The 18,769-nt window shown below is 47.8% G+C and overlaps 3 protein-coding genes across 7 annotated transcripts in view; 2 read left to right on the forward strand and 1 right to left on the reverse strand.

Moving 5' to 3' along the window:
- LOC310756113 (LIM homeobox transcription factor 1-alpha-like) overlaps positions 1-2,088 on the forward strand; it is an 86,307-nt gene extending 84,219 nt beyond the window's left edge. For both annotated transcript variants that reach the window (XM_083599798.1, XM_083599799.1), the window contains one exon: positions 400-2,088. In XM_083599798.1, the coding sequence (XP_083455924.1) occupies positions 400-554 (155 nt within the window). In that variant the 3' untranslated portion in view covers positions 555-2,088. The remainder of the gene's footprint in view (positions 1-399) is intronic.
- Positions 2,089-6,481: 4,393 nt separating this feature from the next.
- CHCHD5 (coiled-coil-helix-coiled-coil-helix domain containing 5) lies at positions 6,482-11,096 on the reverse strand. 4 transcript variants are annotated; one of them, XM_083599893.1, is made up of 4 exons: positions 10,849-11,096; positions 9,849-9,989; positions 8,076-8,227; positions 6,482-6,830 (listed from the first exon to the last, which is right to left on the reverse strand). In XM_083599893.1, the coding sequence occupies exons 1-3, from the start codon at positions 10,920-10,922 to the stop codon at positions 8,077-8,079; spliced, it is 366 nt and encodes a 121-aa protein (XP_083456019.1). In that variant the 5' UTR covers positions 10,923-11,096; the 3' UTR covers positions 6,482-6,830; position 8,076. The 4 variants fall into 4 exon arrangements, with proteins under 4 accessions (XP_083456019.1, XP_083456020.1, XP_083456022.1 ...); XM_083599894.1 differs by having other exon boundaries at positions 9,849-9,985; positions 10,849-10,963; XM_083599896.1 differs by lacking the exon at positions 10,849-11,096 and adding an exon at positions 10,452-10,483.
- Positions 11,097-11,142: 46 nt separating this feature from the next.
- The window catches only part of ATP13A1 (ATPase 13A1), a 36,726-nt gene continuing 29,099 nt past the window's right edge, over positions 11,143-18,769 (forward strand). Inside the window, exons 1-3 of the mRNA XM_083599854.1 lie at positions 11,143-11,454; positions 16,204-16,293; positions 17,004-17,194. Of these exons, the coding sequence (XP_083455980.1) occupies positions 11,158-11,454; positions 16,204-16,293; positions 17,004-17,194 (578 nt within the window). The 5' untranslated portion in view covers positions 11,143-11,157. The remainder of the gene's footprint in view (positions 11,455-16,203; positions 16,294-17,003; positions 17,195-18,769) is intronic.

Raw genomic sequence — 18,769 nt, forward strand, 5'->3', positions numbered from 1 at the left:
TATATATATTAAATTATATTGCTTTAACTTGCTGATGTTTGTCATCCTGGGCTCCTTTGGAAGGAAATGTGGGTTAGAAATTTAATCCTCCCCTCTCTGTGGGCTCAGTTGGTACCAGCAGGAAGAGGTGGTAGCAGCCCCCCGACCATGGCCACTGTCAAAGGGGAGGGGGTCTCCTTCCCCCTTCTTTGCCCATAGATGGCTGGTTCATTTACCATCTGACCCAGAGGCCCACTGGGGTGCAGGTCCCAAGGACACACCAAAATCCAGAATAGTTCCTGTTTTTGTGGCATCTTTTTTCCCCCAAAGGGAGAGGAGGCTGGCCTTCTGCCGCAAGCCCTCTGCCCGCTTCCTTGTGAAATGCTCGTGAGCAACTTTCCTTCTCTTTCCACACCCTAGATTCAGAAGGCGTCTTCCATGACATGGACAGTGACACCATTGGCCATTTGGGTGACTGCCTGCTGTCAGCGGCTGAAGCCAACCTCCTGCAGACCCGAGTGGGCAACCCCATTGACCGGCTCTACTCCATGCAAAGCTCCTATTTCACCTCCTGACCGTGGGGACGTTCCTGGCTCTTCCACCTGATCTATGCCACTCTGGGCTTAGAAGTGTGGAATGGCACGGAGGAGCAAGCCCGTTGCATTTGGAAGGACTCTTTGGACCCTGCAAAGTGAAGGAGGCATGCAAGGCTGCCGGGCATTTGAGGGCCAAGCCTTAGGTGCTGAAGTTGAGTCTCAGAGGACTTTGCTGCACTGCCTCTCCCCTTGCCCTTCACCCAGTGTCCTAGAGATGGACAATTTCACATTGTGTAGCTTGTATTTCTAGCAGTGTGTTTTTGTGCTTAAACTATGTAGGGCATTAAGGCTAATTTGATGCATCACCAGCAGGGACGGGAGACCTGGCTCATGCTGGGAACAAGGTTTCCAGGGCCACTGGGCTGCTTTTCATCCAGTTTGTTGTGGTCCTTGTTAATACTCTGCAACCTTGGCACAACTAAGAGCTTACTTTTCAGGAACGTGAGGAGTCTGAGAGGTGCTTTAGAAACATTAGGTTAGTTTTATACTTTAACTATTATGCCACTCTAAAGAATTATGGGAAATGTAGTTTGCAGAAGGTCCTGAGAGTTCCCCACTAGAGCTACTTAAACCCCCCTCCAGAGAGGGGAAATGAATGTTAAACTAGATATGATTATAGTGAAAACATGCTCTTAGATTCAAAGTGTTCCAAGCATCTCAAAGAGAGGGTCTAGAGCAGGGGTGGGGAATCTGTGGCCCTTCAGAGGCTGCCAGGCTGCAATTCTCATCAGCTCTTGCCAGCATGGCCCAATGATCAAGGATGATGGCAGCCAGAACCCAGCAATTGCCGGAGAGCCACTAGTTCCCCATCCTTGCTGCAGATGGAAGGCAGTTTTGCTCTCTGTTCATCCTTCGACTCCCTTGCTCTTGAACACCTCCATCTTCTCTTTAAGCTCTGCCCCAAATACTTTCCATTGGCCACTTGATGCTTGCTGGAGATTTCACACAATATATTCCCTGCAGGATGGTTTCATTAGCCAAGGCAGCACAGCAGACCTCAGAACAGTTCCTTCCATAATCATAGCAGCAAAAAAATCTGGATCCTCTTGTCCTGTTTAAAAACCTCCAAGGAAGGAAAGTCTACCACCTCCCAAGGGAGACTGTCCCACTGTTGAACAGTTCTGACTGTCAGAAAGTTCTTCTTGATGTTTAGTAGAAATCTCCTTTCTTGTACCTTGAATCCAGAGCAGGAGAAAACAAGATTGCTCTTCTTCCCTGTGGCAGTCCTTTAGATATTTGAAGATGCCCCGTGTATCTCCTCTGTGATTCACGATGATCCATGGCAGGTTACAAAATCATTATATGGAGGGAAGCCCCTTTTGTTGCAGATGACCTGTGATGTGCCTGGGCAAAGCAAATATCTGGAATGTGCCAGGAGGCAAATGATCTTGTATAGAAATGTCCAGTACAAAACCAGACCTCTCTTCTAGACTGGCCACCAACATCAATGCTGCTTTATAAACAGCTCTATATATATAGTTCATATTTATCTGCAGATCAGTGTTACAACAAAGGTGAAAAGAGCATCATTAGACATGCAGAGGCCGCTGAGATGATCTTCTGTCAAAGTCATCTGGTTGTTTTTTTAAGGCAGGTGCCCATTTAAATGCAAGTAATCAGCCCTGGTTTAAATACATTTTGACGAGGGGGGAGGGTTTTGGGAGAAGGAAGGTTCCCCAGTCTGAGTGACCTATGCGTGGGCATGTTGGAAGGGCTTCCATCCCCCCCCCTGCCCACAACAGAAAGTGTGTGGTTGTTATGTGTGGGGTGGGAGGTAGGGGCACAACTTCACTCTCCCAGGCACCCCATGTCCTCTCAGTGAGTGAATCCTGTGCAGGTGTACTCCAGTGTATTACCCATTGAGCTAAATGGGCTTTCCTTCAGGTGTGTCCAGGACAGCAGATCAATCTGTAATGGTTCACTGTAGCCAAGATGTAGGATTGTGCTCCCAATGGACAGTGGGAAAAGCAATTTGGTTGTTGTGAGCTCTGAATATATCTACTTGTAGAACCACCACTTGTCACACATTACTCTAAGTTGAGCTTGAGAGGGAGACTACAGAGAAAGAGGGCTCCTAGCCTGTCCCTGGGCTGCCTGGGGAGCCTGGCTTCGCCACCAAGATGTGCATTTTGGCTCATCAAATGCCAGCTCAGCTGCCTGTTTTGACCATCTCCCAACGCTTTCAGCAGTCTGACCACATTCTTGGTGTTTTGTTTTAATTACTGCATCATGTATTTACACCTTCCATCATCATCTTGTTTGAAAAGTTGCAAAATCTGTTGCAAAAACTGCAAGTGCAAGCGGGGTTGTGAGATCGCACAGCAAGCTTCTGCTGGAAACTTCCAGAACATTTACCCCCAAAGCCTAACTGCAGAAACAACCAGTACATTTAGCATGAATGTGGCGACAGCACTTCCAGATGGGCCCTACTGCGCTCTACATATTCTGTTTTGTCTTTGGGCAGAGAGACCTTGTTCTGACAGTGCTTGAGCAAGGGCCTTTTAAAAACTGGAAGCCAGAGGTTCCTTGGAGTCCCCACCCCCTGCTCAGTTGAGTTCATGCGCTGCTTGATGTGCCCCCACCAACTGTGAGGCCCAGGACAATTAACCCCTCCAGAAAGGCTCTACCTGCAGCTGGGAGCCACAGGAGAGCTTCTCAGAACCTATTGCCTAACTGTGGTTCCAATCTGCAGCCCACAATCTAATTATTTCTGCTTGGACGTGTGCTAAAGTTGCAGTTTGCATCCTGTTACACACAGTGGTCTCCCTGTCTTCAATGGAAGTTGCAGGGTTGCAGCACACATGGTGTAACCAAAACAGAAAGCTTTCTTTCATGGGTCAGGAAGCTGTGGACCTCCAGGTGGACTACAACTCCCATTATCCCTGTCACCAATGGCCATGCTGGCTGGAGCTGATGAAAGTTGAGAGTCCAGCAACATTTGCAGGGCCACAATCCAGTGGGGTAGGAGGAGAGCCTTGCAAACCCCACCAGAATGAATGGTTGAAGGTCAACACAGAACACCCTGCTGAGTGGCACCCTCGCTGTAGTGTTCCCCTCCAGCAGAGGCATTTGCTCTAGATTTTGGGTCCAGAATGAGCTTTTGAAAGAGTTTCTATCCATCCGAAGCACACATTGGCCAGTGTACTCCATATACAAGGCCTGGTTGGGGAGGGATAGGAGAGACCCTTACATTTTCATACCCGTTGTAATCTAGTGTTGTGCTGTGCGGGTGTCTTTGCATGTGCATTTGGAAATTAAACAAGAACAAAAACTCAAAGCCAAGCTTGCCTACATAGTCTGCACTTTCAGCTCTTTTGAGATTCAAGCCAATTGGTGAAATCCCAGGGGTGTGTGTGTGTGTAAAAGAACAAATAATTGTGCTCTTCAACGACAGTACTTGTTGCGCTATCTCACTGGCATGGGCCAGCCTACTAAAACACAGAGATGATGCACCATCTAAGCTGGTGCTAGTTAGAAGAAAAACCCTCTTTCGCTCAGATCCGGCCTGCACAACCTGGGTCCCAGAAAGCCGACTGCAGCCCACAAGGCAATAATGGTTGCCCTCCAGGGACCTGCTTTTAAAAAGTGAGGCGGTACCACAGGGGAGTTGACAGGCCCCCAGCCAGCTGCATCATACGGCTGCACTTGCCTTGATGAGGCACAAGTTGTGCAGGATCCTCAGAGCGGATCATTGATTAGGCTAGGTAAGAGTGTGAAGCAGCCCACAACCCCCTGATAAATTTCATCCTCGGGAAACATCTTGAACTCATGGCTTTGATTCTTTGCTCTGCCCAGCTCCTCCGCACTCCTACGCTCACACCCAAGAGCCTTGTCTTGCTTTTGGCTGGACGTCAGCCAGTCAAAACCAACGTACATGGAATGCCGTTCCCCCAGCACCCTGAGCCCGTCTCACAGAGAGGCATTCATCTCCCCCAAGGAGCCCGTCGACACCAAAGGCTGTGGTGCTGATTAATGGGCATGCTCAATAGCGAGCGAGAAGCGGGGTGTAAAATGAGGACATTTTTCTGGATGAGGAATTAAAGGCAGAGCTGGCCATGAACTTGCTCTGATCTGGGCTGCGTCCACATGCAAAGTTCCACTCGGGGTAGAGGTGACAACTGACAAAGCCGCTTGGTGCCAGGTTCTCATCCAGTCTGACTCCACAACTTTGGGGCAGAAGGGATGGGGGGCAGAAGGGAGTGGGATTGACATACATGACTGCATATGCGAGTGCAAGAATCACACCACCGAGTTCTGTTTTTTTAAAAAACAAATTACCTTTCATTTCACTGCTCTGGGGGAAAAAAACTATTATTTATGTCACACAAAGGAGAAAACAGAGGCAAAACAACAACCCAAAGAGCTTTTGTAGCCCTTAGATCATTTCTGTATGGCTTCTTTCCAGAACTTTTGAACACTAAATGAAGCCAGTCCAGAGATGGTTTCTCGTGCCCCGTGGAAATCAACAGAACAGAACAAGCTAGTTATAAGTCAACATGAAGTTGCAATTTGTACAGCTAATTTCCTGTAGACTGAAGCAATTACCTCCAATGCAACCCAAGAGGAAATCATCTTAGACGAGGGTGCTTCAAAATGGAGGTTGGTTTATTTTTAGCGTTCAATGTGCTGATGCCTGAAAGCTGCACAGGGACTCTGCTGATCTCAGTTCTTGATCATGGTAGGCTAGAAAGAATCAGGGTAAAAGCACAGTCCCATCAAGGAATTGTGGACCACTTCCACACTGGACAAATCTCACCTTTGATGCAAATTGCCCCAATTTAGCACTACAGCACTAAGGTAGTCAGCAGACTATGCTGGTAATTTAAACATGCCAACTCCTATGTCTGTTGCCAGCTCTGGATTTTGGTCATCACATCCTCTTAAACAGAACTCGGAGTGGCCACCTGGAAGAAATGTTGCAAGCAAAATATGACTTAAGCACCTTGCACTATGCAACCACTTATGTGATCAGCAATATTATAGCCAGTCCCAGTTAGAAGTGGGAAAATAATTTGCTCAAAAGAAAATGGAAAAGTCAGCTTCCAGACCCTTAGGAAAGCAGTGTGGTCTTCCTAAAATGCTCAGAGAGCTGGGAGAATATCCTCGAAGCCCCTGCTCCCAGCCCCCTTCCTAGTAGGGGGAGAAGACTTTGGACCCTTCTATTGTTATTCTAAGCTTAGACTCTGATCCATTCCTCTGAAAACAAGTACACTTTCCTTTTATCACTTCCTGCTGCCCTACCCACATTTTGCCAACAAACAAACTTGCAACAGCATCAAGCAATGGCAGCACCTGTCACACTCAAAATCTTTTAACCAGCACCCTTTAACCATAACTTAGTTCGTAGGGACACAGTCAACCTTTGTTTCAGCTGAATCACATCAGACTCTAGGCAAGGAAGGGAATGATTTCCCCTGCCACACCAGATTGTTCTGGTCAGGAAGTGCTTTTGTTTGCAATCTCGATGGTACACCCCCAGCACAGGTTTAGTGCCTCCAGGAGAAGCAAGCCATGCAATGCGTTTGACTAAAGAGGGGATTGTTTTCCTCTTGTTCCAGCCTGGTTATAGGTGCAGTGGGGATGCTAATCCATCCAGAAGGTGGTAGTTATTTCACATGAACCAAGATGGTTCTCCTGCTGAGATAGTGCCCTCTGCTGGCTCTGGGCAAACACAATGCAAACATCTACCTCCTGTCCCCTGCTCAAGGAGAAATGACAATTTAGGCTGCATGGATTTTGCAGGGAAGATCCACAAGCAGAAAACCAGACTCCTTTCTGTTCCCATCCATGTATTTCCCTGCAAACTCCTGCTGATCACCTTGAAACTGGTTTAGGTTATGTGTAGGTAGACTTCATGCACCAGCTGCTAAACTGGACGATTAGACTGAAAGAACCACAAGAGACTGTTCTGGTCTTTGACTGCAGTTTATTGCACTGTGCCTGGATGAGCTCCAGGCTCAGGAAAACACACACACTGGGCTCCAAGAGGCAGGGCTGGCTTTGCAGATGGAGCTGAGACTACCATGGTCATGCCTATGTGGTTCCCATGGTTTATTGATCAGAAGCTGCACTTCAATGTGCCACACTGAGATGGCATTGGCAGGCATGGCTGCACAAATGGGCTTCCAGGACCGGGAAGCAATTCTTGTGACCTAGTAGATCTTGAGGATGATGTTGTTGCCATTCCTGGAACCAGGAATCTTTAATCCAGTCGACACCCCAGAGTTAACACAGAGGAGATCACCTTTTTTGGTACTGAAGGAGAAGGAGAGAGGGACAAAGAACAAACACAGCACAAATGAAAGGCCTATCAAAACAGTACATCACAACAGGTGGAATTCAACGTAGTGCAAAATGGGGGATGTGTCCCTGGAAGGAGGTCCATTTGCACAATGAGACTTTTCCTCCCTCTCCTCTCCAACACATGCCCCCTAAACCGTTCTGGAGATCGCTCCAACCCTCCAGAGCAGATTTAATGGGTGTGGAGGAGGCTAACAAATGCATTGTGGAAGTGGAGCAAGTGTAAAAGGTAAAGGTAAAGGTACCCCTGCCCGTACGGGCCAGTCGTGTCCGACTCTAGGGTTGTGCGCCCATCTCACTTAAGAGGCCGGGGGCCAGCGCTGTCCGGAGACACTTCCGGGTCACGTGGCCAGCATGACAAAGCTGCATCTGGCGAGCCAGCGCAGCACACGGAAACGCCGTTTACCTTCCCGTCAGTAAGCGGTCCCTATTTATCTACTTGCACCCGGGGGTGCTTTCGAACTGCTAGGTTGGCAGGCGCTGGGACCGAGCAACGGGAGCGCACCCCGCCGCGGGGATTCAAACCGCCGACCTTTCGATCATCAAGTCCTAGGCACTGAGGCTTTTACCCACAGCGCCACCCGCGTCCCGGAGCAAGTGTAGTCCATCATAAAGTGGTTCATCTTTTACAGTGCCACAAGACTTCTTGGAAATAGAATGGCAGCAAACATCCTGGCTGCCTGTTTTCCAAATATGTGCCTAGAAGAGAAGATGGAGACAGCAGGGGAACAGGAGGCCTCAGGGGACTCTCTATTTTCAAGGCTGATGGAGGCTTGCACACTGTTACCAAGCCTAACTTAGGACAGGAGAGCTGTTTGGCAACCGAGAGGTGAGAAGAAGTCCCTGCCAGTGCAATTTTATCTGGTCCCTGGCAGGCCGACTAAACAGTAATCGAGTGCTGCTTATAGGAGAGGAAGAACAAAAGCTCAAGTGAGAGATATATTTCCCCCTTTGGAATTGTTTGTAAAGAACAGCTATGTAAGTGTATTTTTGTAGTTCCAGGCTCGAGCATGCATGGCTTAAACAGAGAAGTGTTTACTCTAACAACGGCCACAACTGGATTAGTGGGTTAGCTTGTTTGGCAAAACACACTCCTGGATCACTGCTGGGGAAATAAGAGTGGCCTCCCAAGAATGACACATGCATGCACATGGAGAGCGGGGGGGCGCGCCCTCTTACATATCAGTTTGGGGCACCAACCTTATGTGGCCAGTTTCACCTGGTCAGCACAGAGCAGGAATTTCTGGACATGTTCAGTGCAGTTGACTACAGATGTCTGGTTCAGTTTAAGACACTGTTCGAATGCAGCAAATGGTTCAGCGCAATCGTGGCGGATTTTCTGTACAATTGGGCTGCAATGAAAGCCACACAGGTGGTTGTGTAAAAGGTGAGAAATTGACAGATACTCTTGTTTGAATGGTCGGAGAAAGATCTCACTTTGGCCTGGCACATACATCACAGTTAAGTTCAGCTGTGGCTTACCATTCATGAGCAAGTGTGCTAAAATCATGCCTTCCCCTCCTTCCCAAAGCTGAGAGAAAGCAAAGCACAGAATTAGCATTGGCAATTAGCAAGGAGCACTTGTGGCTTCTGCTCATGATTTGTTCAGAGAGAAGCAAACCATGACCATTGGGTCACACTAAGCCAGTGCTTGAGTTTGTTCCCTTCCAGCTTTGCAAAGAGAGGGACAGGCAGGCACCACTGTAGCAGAATGCACCAGTATGCTTGTTCATTCATGGTGCACCTAGACTTAGCGTGTCACTCAAACTGCGTCTCTGAGTGCTAGTGCATTGTAGTTGCTAAGAGAGTGAGCCAAAACATCTTCAATTCTCACTTGGCCCTGAACTTACTTAGTAGCCTTTGGCAAACCACTTTATCTCAGTCTTTGTCCCCACACCTGCAAAATGGGGATAATATAAATTATTATACTTATGGATTACTGGGATAATGAACACTGAGCACTTTGGACATTGTCATGGACCCAGATCCCCTCCACAAATGCCTCCTATCCATTCTGCCACTAGACATGTCTTCAATAATTTTCCCCAACTCCCATTATGGTTTCCCCTGAACTCATAGAGCTCTCCCAAGTTTCCTACGAGCTCATTTCCACTCATCTTCTTTAGCCCTTTGCCAACACTTTGGCCCCTTCTTGTAACTCAAAAGCACTCTGCCTGACCAGTACAAGTGCAGAAATAGCTCATCCATTCCAGAAGGCTTGCAAACAAAAGGTAGTCCTGAAATACATGCTCCCTCATGGGGAACCTTCCAGGGGCTGCATGCAAGTAGTGGGCAGGGCCAGAAGCAAAAGTGGGTGGAGCTTACCCTTTCAACAAAGCCATAGGCTACTACATCCTCTGCAATATCACAGTTAAGAACACATTAAATCCAGGCAAAAGCAAATATGGCATAGACCAGGTCCAGTGGAGGGTGAGATCTGGAGGCCTGAGGTTCCCAGTCTCTACATTAGAACCACAGGAGGATTATAGGAGTAATTTAGACATCACTTCCTTTCTCTAGCTGGGGGCAGAGTACAGGATAGACATTCCCCAGACACAGGCCTAATTTATACACATGAAATCGTTACCCGTGTAGGCTTCCAACAGTGGCTTGGAAGCAGTGCTATTTTTCTAGAAAAAGAGGTGCCAGAACTCGCCTCGTTCTCTTACAAAGGCAATGGTGCCCCCCTGGGAGGAGCCAGAACTAGAAAAAGCCCTGCTTAGAAGGCTACCAGTCACATCAGTTTAATGTGTGATTTAAGCACGGCATTCAAAGTCAGGCTTTCCTGGTGTTATGCATCCTGTATAAATCCAGCCATTCAGTCATTGCTTTGAAAGTAGATCCCCAAGCGGGAGGGGGGAAAACATGCACCAGAGGGTTGCCCCCCCCCCCCCGCCCAACAATGACGCATCAAAGTTTTATTGCACCAAGATGGGCTTGTGCTACGGAATGGTGCCCTGCTTGGAAACTTACTGGGATGACGTGCACTTGGCCATTTCAAGCTTGAGCTGGTGACAGTCCTGCTGCCAGGAGGAAGGGTTGGCAGCCACACACTGGCCATACTGCTCTGCTTCTTTTCGGCAATGCCGGGCGGTCACCTCCAGGGCCGCCTGCCTGTCGGGATGGAGGCACAACAGCATTCATTAGAGTCATCTGATCCAACATGGATAGGATTCCAGTGCAGGTACATGGAGAGCCCTGTAATTTACAGAGTCTCTGCCCCCTCCTCAAAGATTAGCCATGCTCCCTAATCCCTGACATTCGTGGTTATCACTGGAGGCCCTCTGTGCATTCTCCCATGCACAGACTTTGCCATTATTCCACATGCTCCTGGCAAAATCACACCCAACACGTAGGAAGAACTGCTTTGGACTGCATTGCTATCATCAGGATGTAAATGTAAAATTTCTAGAATTTATTTTGAAAATGGGGGAAATGCAATGCTCTTTTCTTTTTAAGTGCTCTTTACAAGTCATTTTGTAACATTAGAAGCATGAAGTGCATAACTTGGTTTACCACAGAATTATAAACAGCTCAGGACCGCAATACCTCGAGGACTGCCCCATATGAGCCTACCTAGACCCTGAGGTCATCCTCTGACCATCCTTCTTTGTGAGCCTCCTCTACGTGAGGCCTGGAGGGTGGCAGCAGGAGAACGAGGCCTTCTCTGCGCTGGCCCCCCCCCATTGCGAAATGCTCTCCCCAGGGAGACTTGCCTGGCCCCTCCATTACACACCTTTAGGTGCCAGGCGAAAATATTCTTCTTCAACCAGACCTTGGGCTTGTTTAATGTCTTAATTGTGCATCCCGCTCTTTGTCCGTAGTCTCGGGGCATAAAAATGTCACAGCATAAAGATGCAAGATGCCTTTGTGTTGGAGCCCTGGGGGTCTCCCAAGCCAAGCGCCCTAACCATTAGGCCGCGCTCTCCCTCCCTCCCACCGCACTGGGCTTCCGCTCAGACGCCCCACTCACATGTCGCTCCTGCAGCGCCGAGGCCGGATCCCGTCCTCTGGCGCGCATGCTCCCTCCCGAGGGAGTGTCCCCATCTGCGCATGCGTGCCGGGCTCTCTCGGGCAGCCATGACACTGGAGGCAATGGCGGCGCCGGCGCGTAAGACGCGCTAAGGCCACGTTGTATCGCTGCCCCGCCACCGCCGCGGGAGGGGGCTGCGCATGCGCGGGGGCAGCGCGCCTGCCGGGCTCGCGGCGGGGCCGGCTGCCCCGGAAGCGGAAGCGGCGCGCGCGGAGCTGGCCGGTGGCGGCGCGGGGTCCCGGGAGAAGGATGGCGGCGGGTGCGGCGGGGGCCGGTCCGGGCCCCGGGGACGAGCTGGTGCAGGACGTGGTTCCGTACCGGCGCCGCTCTCGGCTGCTGTGGGGGACGGTGCTGCCCTTCTGCGTGCTCTACCCGCTCTGGCTGTGGTTCTGGGGGCGCAGCGCCCGCGACTGGGCCTGGGGCGCCGCCGCCGAGGCGCCCGAAGCCGCGCTGCTCTACCTGGCCGCCATCGGCGCCGCCCACCTGCTCACCGCCCTGGCCGGCCTCTGGAGCGTCCACGTCCACTGCCTGCTCTACTGCTGCGCGGTGAGTCGGGCCTCCTGAGGGCCCGGGAAGCCCTTGCGGAGGGACTGAGGAGACCTCGAGGCGGGAATGAAGGGCTGGCTTGGGGGGGGGAGGGGCTGTTCATGTGACCAGTTGGAAGTCCTCTTCACGCACGTTTCATTTTACCAGAACAGAATCTGTGTTTGGAGACTGCTGTAAATTTAAGCTAGGGCTGGCAGCTGTCTAATTTTTAAAGTGGTTGGTTGGTCTAAAAACCTGCCCTTTGTTATACTGCCATACATGGTGGATTGTGCTTATTCCAGGTCATCGTGGGGGTGTCTTGAAAGTAACAATTTCCTGCATGAGTATCCCTGTTGCACAGAAAATTTGTAATCGAACCTGTTTTGCAGGAAAAATATTTGTGCTTGCAAAATTGGCTGCATGACAAAATAGACCATTAATTTAATTGGTGTGTGATTATTTGGACAGTCAAGGCCACTTTCAGTTTTTCACCATGACAAAAACTTCATGCATGATGAAATACATGTAACATGGTGATGTACATGTTACCAACATACATCTACCCTGCATGAAAGTTGGATCCACATGTGTTACTGTCACAGTTGAGGTACTCAGACAGCTGGAGCACAGGATGTTCCCTTATTTCAAAACTTGCAGTTTGATATGCAGGCTTTGGAGTGGCGTGTATTTCTCTGTTAGTTGTTAAGTCTGGCTGATTTCAAAGGTGGGCAATAGCAAATAAGTAAATGGATAATGATCCACTCTGAATATTTTTGCTGCCCTGAAGTTTTTATGAAGTAGCCAGGCTTTCTCCTTGCAATGGCACACTGGTTTCTGGGCAGTGGTGACACTTCTAGGATTGTCCTGTGTCTGTCACCAGTAGGGCAAGCTGCATCAGGATATTCTGTATCCACTTCCTCAAGAATCAATGTTGGTTGGGACTTGCTTGATTTGAGTACCACAGACTGAGACCAACAACAGCCTCTGTCAGCCATACCAGTATGTCTCAGTTAGGATGCTGGTGACAAAGAAGAAAATCAAAATACTTATCCTTTTTTATTTCATATTTTTAAGCTGGGAGACAAAGCTGTAAATAACTTTTTGCTGCTTGTGGTATTGTTGGGCACAGCGTCAAAACTTTGTTGGAAGGGTGGTAATCTGGTGAACTTTGCTCAGTCGTCTCTTTCCAAGGCCTTGAAAGTGGCAGGCCGTCTGGTTCTCACAGCTACATTTAACCCCTGCTAAGTTTGCTTTCTTTAAACCACTGGGCTTCCTCATTTCTCTAAAATGCAAGAAAATGTTTTGGGGTTTTTTTTTTTTTTTTTGGTCTTTTTAGATTCCTAAACTTTAATTGCATAAGCTTCATTTCCTTTGCTCCATTTCAAGCAAGTAATAAGCATAGTTCAGTGTGAGCACATGATCTGCATGCAGAAGGTCCCAGGTTCAACTCCCAGTTAAAGGATTGCAGGTAGCAGTGCTAAGTGAGAGCTCTTCCTGAAACTGTTGAGGGGTACTACTGCCAGTCAGAGTAGACAGTACTGTGGGCTAGATGGACCAGCGGTCTGACAGCAGTATAAGGAAGTTTCTTACATACAAAAATAATCTTCTCTTCCTGCTACACAAAAGGCAAGTGTATGTAAAATTTAGGGGCTGGACTATAAATCTAAGCTGCTATCATAACTAAACTTACTGAAAAGTAAATCCCAATGTAGCTGGAGGATCTTTCTTACCTCTGAGCAAATATGGTTAGAACGTGGCAAGCAGTGGCTTGGATCCTAAGGTCAGGTGACTTAAGGAAGCTTGGGGAAGAAGAGTTTTCCATACCCTCTGCCCAGTTTTCGGTGATTTCATGCCCCATCCCTCCTGATTCTATGGAGAGACTCCCACAGAGAGAATCCAAGCCATTAGGTGTAGAATTCTTTATGACACTAAGCACAAGCCCCAATGTCAATATGGAAGACACTAGCTTGATTCAAGCTTTCTACTTCTGTGTTTAATCATTGCATGACAGGGAAGGGGGAAGCAAAGGTGTGTGTGTGTGTTTATCTTTGTTTTAGAGCAGCGGTTCTCAACCTGTGGGTCACGACCCCTTTGGGGGGTTGAACGACCGTTTCACAGGGGTCACCTAAGACCAGAGGTCAGCAAGCTTTTGGGGGGTGGGCTCCTCCGCTGATGACAGCCTCTGCATCTCGCAAGGGCAGGCACAGGAGCCGCGCTTAGCAGGGTGGCGGCGGCAGCACGAGCAGCGGTAGCAAACAGCTTGCTCAGATGAGGGACTGCTGGAAATGCGCTCGGCCAACTCAGCCCAGCCCCCTTCCTCCTCTCAGCCACGCGCAGCTGCCGCTCGCCCATTGGCCAGGGCCTCAAACCTTGGCTGGCGATTTGCTACACGGGGAGGAGGGGGAGGTTCCACCGCGGTGAGGGAGAGGGAGGGAAATGTCAGTGGGGGAAAGCGTCATAAATTCTGCCAATTTTGTAAAGGCAAGCACTTTAAACAGTCTACTGTTTTCGCAGCAGTGCAACGAGTTGGATGCGCTGAACAATGCTCTGCTATTTCACACTGAAGTGAGATGGTTGTCTAGAGGAAAAGTTTTAAAATGTGTTTTTGAGTTTCGTGATGAACTCAAAACCTTTTTTAATCAGAAAGCAAGACCGCAGTTTGAAGCACTTTTCAGCAATAAAAGTGAACTGCAGAAAATAGCTTACTTGGTTGACATCTTTGCCATCTTGAATGGTTAAATTTATCACTGCAAGGGGATGTGGGTGGCGCTGTGGGTAAAACCACAGTGCCTAGGACTTGCCGATCACATGGTCGGCGGTTCGAATCCCTGCGGCGGGGTTAGCTCCCGTCTTTCGGTCCCAGCTCCTGCCCACCTAGCAGTTCGAAAGCACCCCTAAGTGCAAGTAGATAAATAGGTACCGCCTTATAGCGGGAAGGTAAACGGCGCTTCCGTGCGCTGCACTGGTGCTGGCTCGCCAGAGCAGCTTCGTCACGCTGGCCACGTGACCCGGAAGTGTCTCCGGACAGCGCTGGCCCCCGGCCTCTTAAGTGAGATGGGCGCACAACCCTAGAGTCGGACACAACTGGCCCGTACGGGCAGGGGTACCTTTACCTTTTATCACTGCAAGGACCAAATGCAACATGCCTTGATTTGTCTGAAAAGATTCGATCATTCCAAATGAAACTTCAGCTTTGGCAAAAAAAAATTGGATCAAAATACAGTGGTACCTCGGGTTAAGTACTTAATTCGTTCCGGAGGTCCGTACTTAACCTGAAACTGTTCTTAACCTGAAGCACCACTTTAGCTAATGGGGCCTCCCGCTGCCACCGCGCCACCAGAACACGATTTCTGTTCTCATCCTGAAGCAAAGTTCTTAACCTGAAGCACAATTTCTGGGTTGGCGGAGTCTGTAACCTGAAGCGTATGTAACTTGAAGCGTATGTAACCCAAGGTACCACTGTAAAATTTAGGTGTTGCCTACCTTATGTGCTTTCTTTGAGGAACATGACATTGAACCAGACAAAAGGATTGCGATTATAATTTCTGTGAAAGAACACTTGCACATGCTTGCAGACGAAATTTCATCATACTTTCCAAATCTACCTGACACCCCATTTGCACTTGCCAGAAGCCCATTCACAGTCAAAGTTGACGATGTTCCTGAGACAGCACAAGAGGAGTTCATTGAATTTATTAACAGTGATGCAGCGAGAACTGATTTCTCTACAAGGCCAGTTACAAAATTCTGGATCAAGTGTTTGCACTCATATCCTGTTCTGTCTGAGAATGTGTTGTGCCTTCTTCTTCCATTTCCAACAACATATCTTTGTGAAACAGAGTTTTCCAGCTTGTTGGTTATCAGGTCTACAGAAGTAGACTTGTTGTAGAGGATGATCTTCGTTGTGCTCTTGCAAAGTCTGCCCCAAGAATTTCTGATCTGGTGAGAAAGAAGCAGTCTCAACCTTCACACTGACTTTGGCTTTTTACGCATACTGTCGCAAAAGGGAGCAATGTAGTTTACTGTTGTTATGTTAAGACTGTTACCCATGCTACACCATGCTTCATGACAAAATTTCATTTATTTGTAATTAGAAATAAATATTTCGCAATATATAATTACATATTGTTTTTCTGATTAATCATTATGCTTTAATTATGTTCAATTTGTAACAATGAAAATACATCCTGCCTATCAGATATTTACATTACGATTCATAACAGTAGCAAAATCACAGTTATGAAGTAGCAGCAAAAATAGTTTTATGGATGGGGGTCACCACAACATGAGGAACTATATTAAAGGGTCGTGGCATTAGGAAGGTTGAGAACCACTGTTTTAGACAATACAGTGGAAGGGCACAGACAATATTTATTTTAAAACTTACTTGTTAAAGCTCTTAATAGTGAATTAGTTTAAGTAACTGATAGTTATTTACCATCAGTTGTTAATGTTTTGCCACCTGTTAATCATACTCAAAATTAGCTGCTTGAGGCAGCCACTGTATTCTGTCTCATAGTAGTCCTGTGCAAAAGGTTCAAAGGAACAGAGGCTAGTTGTGTATCCATCTCAGATACTGACCTGGTTTGTACATAATGCTAAGCAGATGTGAATTTCCAGAGCAAAGATCACAACCGCAAGCCTTGGTTTACTACTCTTGGTTGATTTAGGAAAGACAAACCAAAAGCTCAGATTCAGATGTAATGCTATGCTGGCTCTTTTGGTCCTAACTCTAAAGACTGTTTTCTTCCCTAATTGTGTGTCTTTCAGGTGCGCAGTCCAAGGAAAGCCACATTGGCTAAAGTTGTGCCAACCCCCAATAACGGTTCTGCAGAATTGGTGCCCATCCATCGAGACCAGGTAAGAAATTCATGGCTGTGGTTCAAAGCAGCTCCCCCATGTGGAACCTTCTGTTATCCCATTTCTGTTTGCCAGCTGGATACAGACTACGCTAGTCATGACTTGACTTGTTGCTTCAGTGGGACTTTTGACTAAGTCTGGATCTGGCCTATTGATTTGGCACCTTGTAAAAAGCCACAGAAAAGCAGACTTGGCAGCCAAATAAAGGGAGGAAGCATGCAGGCAGCACATGTTTGAGAGGGTGGGTTAAATTGATTTGTGTCTCTTGTCTACTTCAGACATTTTTTTGCATATTATGACTTTCAGCTTTGGAGGTATCCTTTTATTGTGGTACTTTATTGATGCTTGGGTTTACTTTGCTCAGTTTGGAACACAGGAAACTGCCTTATTCTGAGTTGGGCTACTGGTTCATTTAGCTCAGTATTGTTGATACTGATTGGCAGCTGCTCTCCGGGGTATCAGACAGGATCCTGTCCCAGCCCTACCTGGAGATGCCAGGGATAGGATCTGGGACCTTCTGCATGCCAAGCAACCGCTTTGCCACTGAGCTTCAGCCCTTCCCTGTTGGGGTGGAGGGGCTGGTGATTGTGCCTACCTTGCGGCAGGGAGTCCTTTTAAACATGACAGTGGAAGTGTCTAAAATCTTACTTGCTAAGCTGGCCTCTTGCATGTGGAAACCTGTTTGCTGTAGCTTTCTTTATTTCTTCTAGGGGGAGGATGGACAGGAGGTCCTTTCCTTCGAATTTCAGAAAATCAAATATTTCTATGAGCTAAATGAGAGGAAAAAATTCCTTCCTGTGCTATTCCCTGTGGAACATCCATTGCAATTTTATCAGAATGCACGTGGCTACCAGGAAGACAAGGAGATCAAAGCAGCAGAGAAGACCTATGGCACCAACAAGTAAGTGGGGCAAACTTGGATCCAGCTGCTTTGGGGTAACATTTATGGTGGGCATTTCCAGGAATTGGAGCACTCAGACTTTTGCCCACAGGATGCCTGAATTAATGACTAATTAACTTACAACTATTAGTTGGCAGGACTTTGAATCCAGCATGTGGGTAACATAGTATGAGTTAAGGGTTCTCTGGGGGATACTCTAGCAAAAAATAACCGCTGACAAAACATAGTGCTTAGTGTGATGCACTGTGCTCAGTGTGGGTCAAGCCACCTGTGGGTAGGTAGGTGTTGGCAGCATCCACCTGCCTTGAGAGACAATGGAGTGTGCATCTGGAGGTGAAGTCAAACTGCCGCATTACCAGTGCCGAAGTGGCCTCCCAGGGTGCAAGTCCTGGACTGCCCAGACCACAAGACACACACCTGCCTGCCTCCCTGGTGTGGTCCAAAGGAAAGCAGAGCAATGGATGGGTAGTACTATCAGGTTAATGAGTAACTATAGGAAGAATTTTACAGAAATAGTTTTTCATTTCTGTGTAACTATTTTTTACAGTTTACTACCTGGTGATTCTGTCCTTCCACAGGCGAGCAATTTTATTCTGATTTGGCTCCTGAGTATGCAGTTGTATGCATCAATGGGGCTTACTTCTAAGTAGATATGGGTAGAGGAAAGCATAAATCTCCAGACCTTTTTGAATAAAAGTAGGGGTTCTTTGGTCATTGTTCTACAACTTTTGTGCCTGTGTTGCCTGCACATTGCTCATTAATGGAAGCTGAAAACTCATAGGGCACATCTAGAATATCCCCTACTAGATCTGTCCTGTGTCCTGGGCTGAGCACTGCAGTCTTTCCACATGCATTTAGGGGTAGGAATAGTAGAGCAAACAGCCCCTCCCTTTTTACAGTCATCACCTGAACTCAAGCCCTGGCCCTAATCTCTCTGGTACCTCTCTTAGCCCTTAACTGAAGGGCCTCCAGGATTGAGCCAGCAAGTGGAGGCAAGGAAGATTAACCTACTCAACACCTTCCTCTCTTCTTCACAGTTGAAATACAACTTCCTAGCTCTAATCCCTTGTTCTGGGTTCCCTCCCAGAAGGTGCTGTCTGCAACAAGGAACACAATTAAGACTCAACACATGCATCAGATTGCACACATTTTTCATGGCCTCTCCTTTCACTCACATTCTAGCCATCACCTCCCCAGCTCCTATTTATTCTTGGGTAATTATGGTGGGGAGAGAATTCTTTTCTTCTCCCATTGTCCACCCACCTAAGCTTCTCAGTCTTAAACTCTTAGTGTTTTGAGGCAAAGTTATGTAGTCTTCAAAGTGATAGATCAACCACGAAAGATGCAGGCATCTACTGCAATTGTGTCTGAAGGAACAGAATACCCCCTTGAATAATGCAACTTTGTCTTAAAGGCCTGATAAAATTTTAGGGCCTGTAAGATGACAGCAGAACTATCAGGAAAGGTGGGCAACACAATGAAAACTCAAGTCAGTAGCTGCAGCTTCTCTAACAGTATCTGGAAGAACAAGCAAATGATGTAATAATTATGTCAATCAGTAAGAGAGAGTTTTCA

The sequence above is a fragment of the Podarcis filfolensis genome (assembly GCF_964270895.1).
Source record: "Podarcis filfolensis genome assembly, chromosome: 2".
Lineage (NCBI taxonomy): Eukaryota > Metazoa > Chordata > Lepidosauria > Squamata > Lacertidae > Podarcis > Podarcis filfolensis.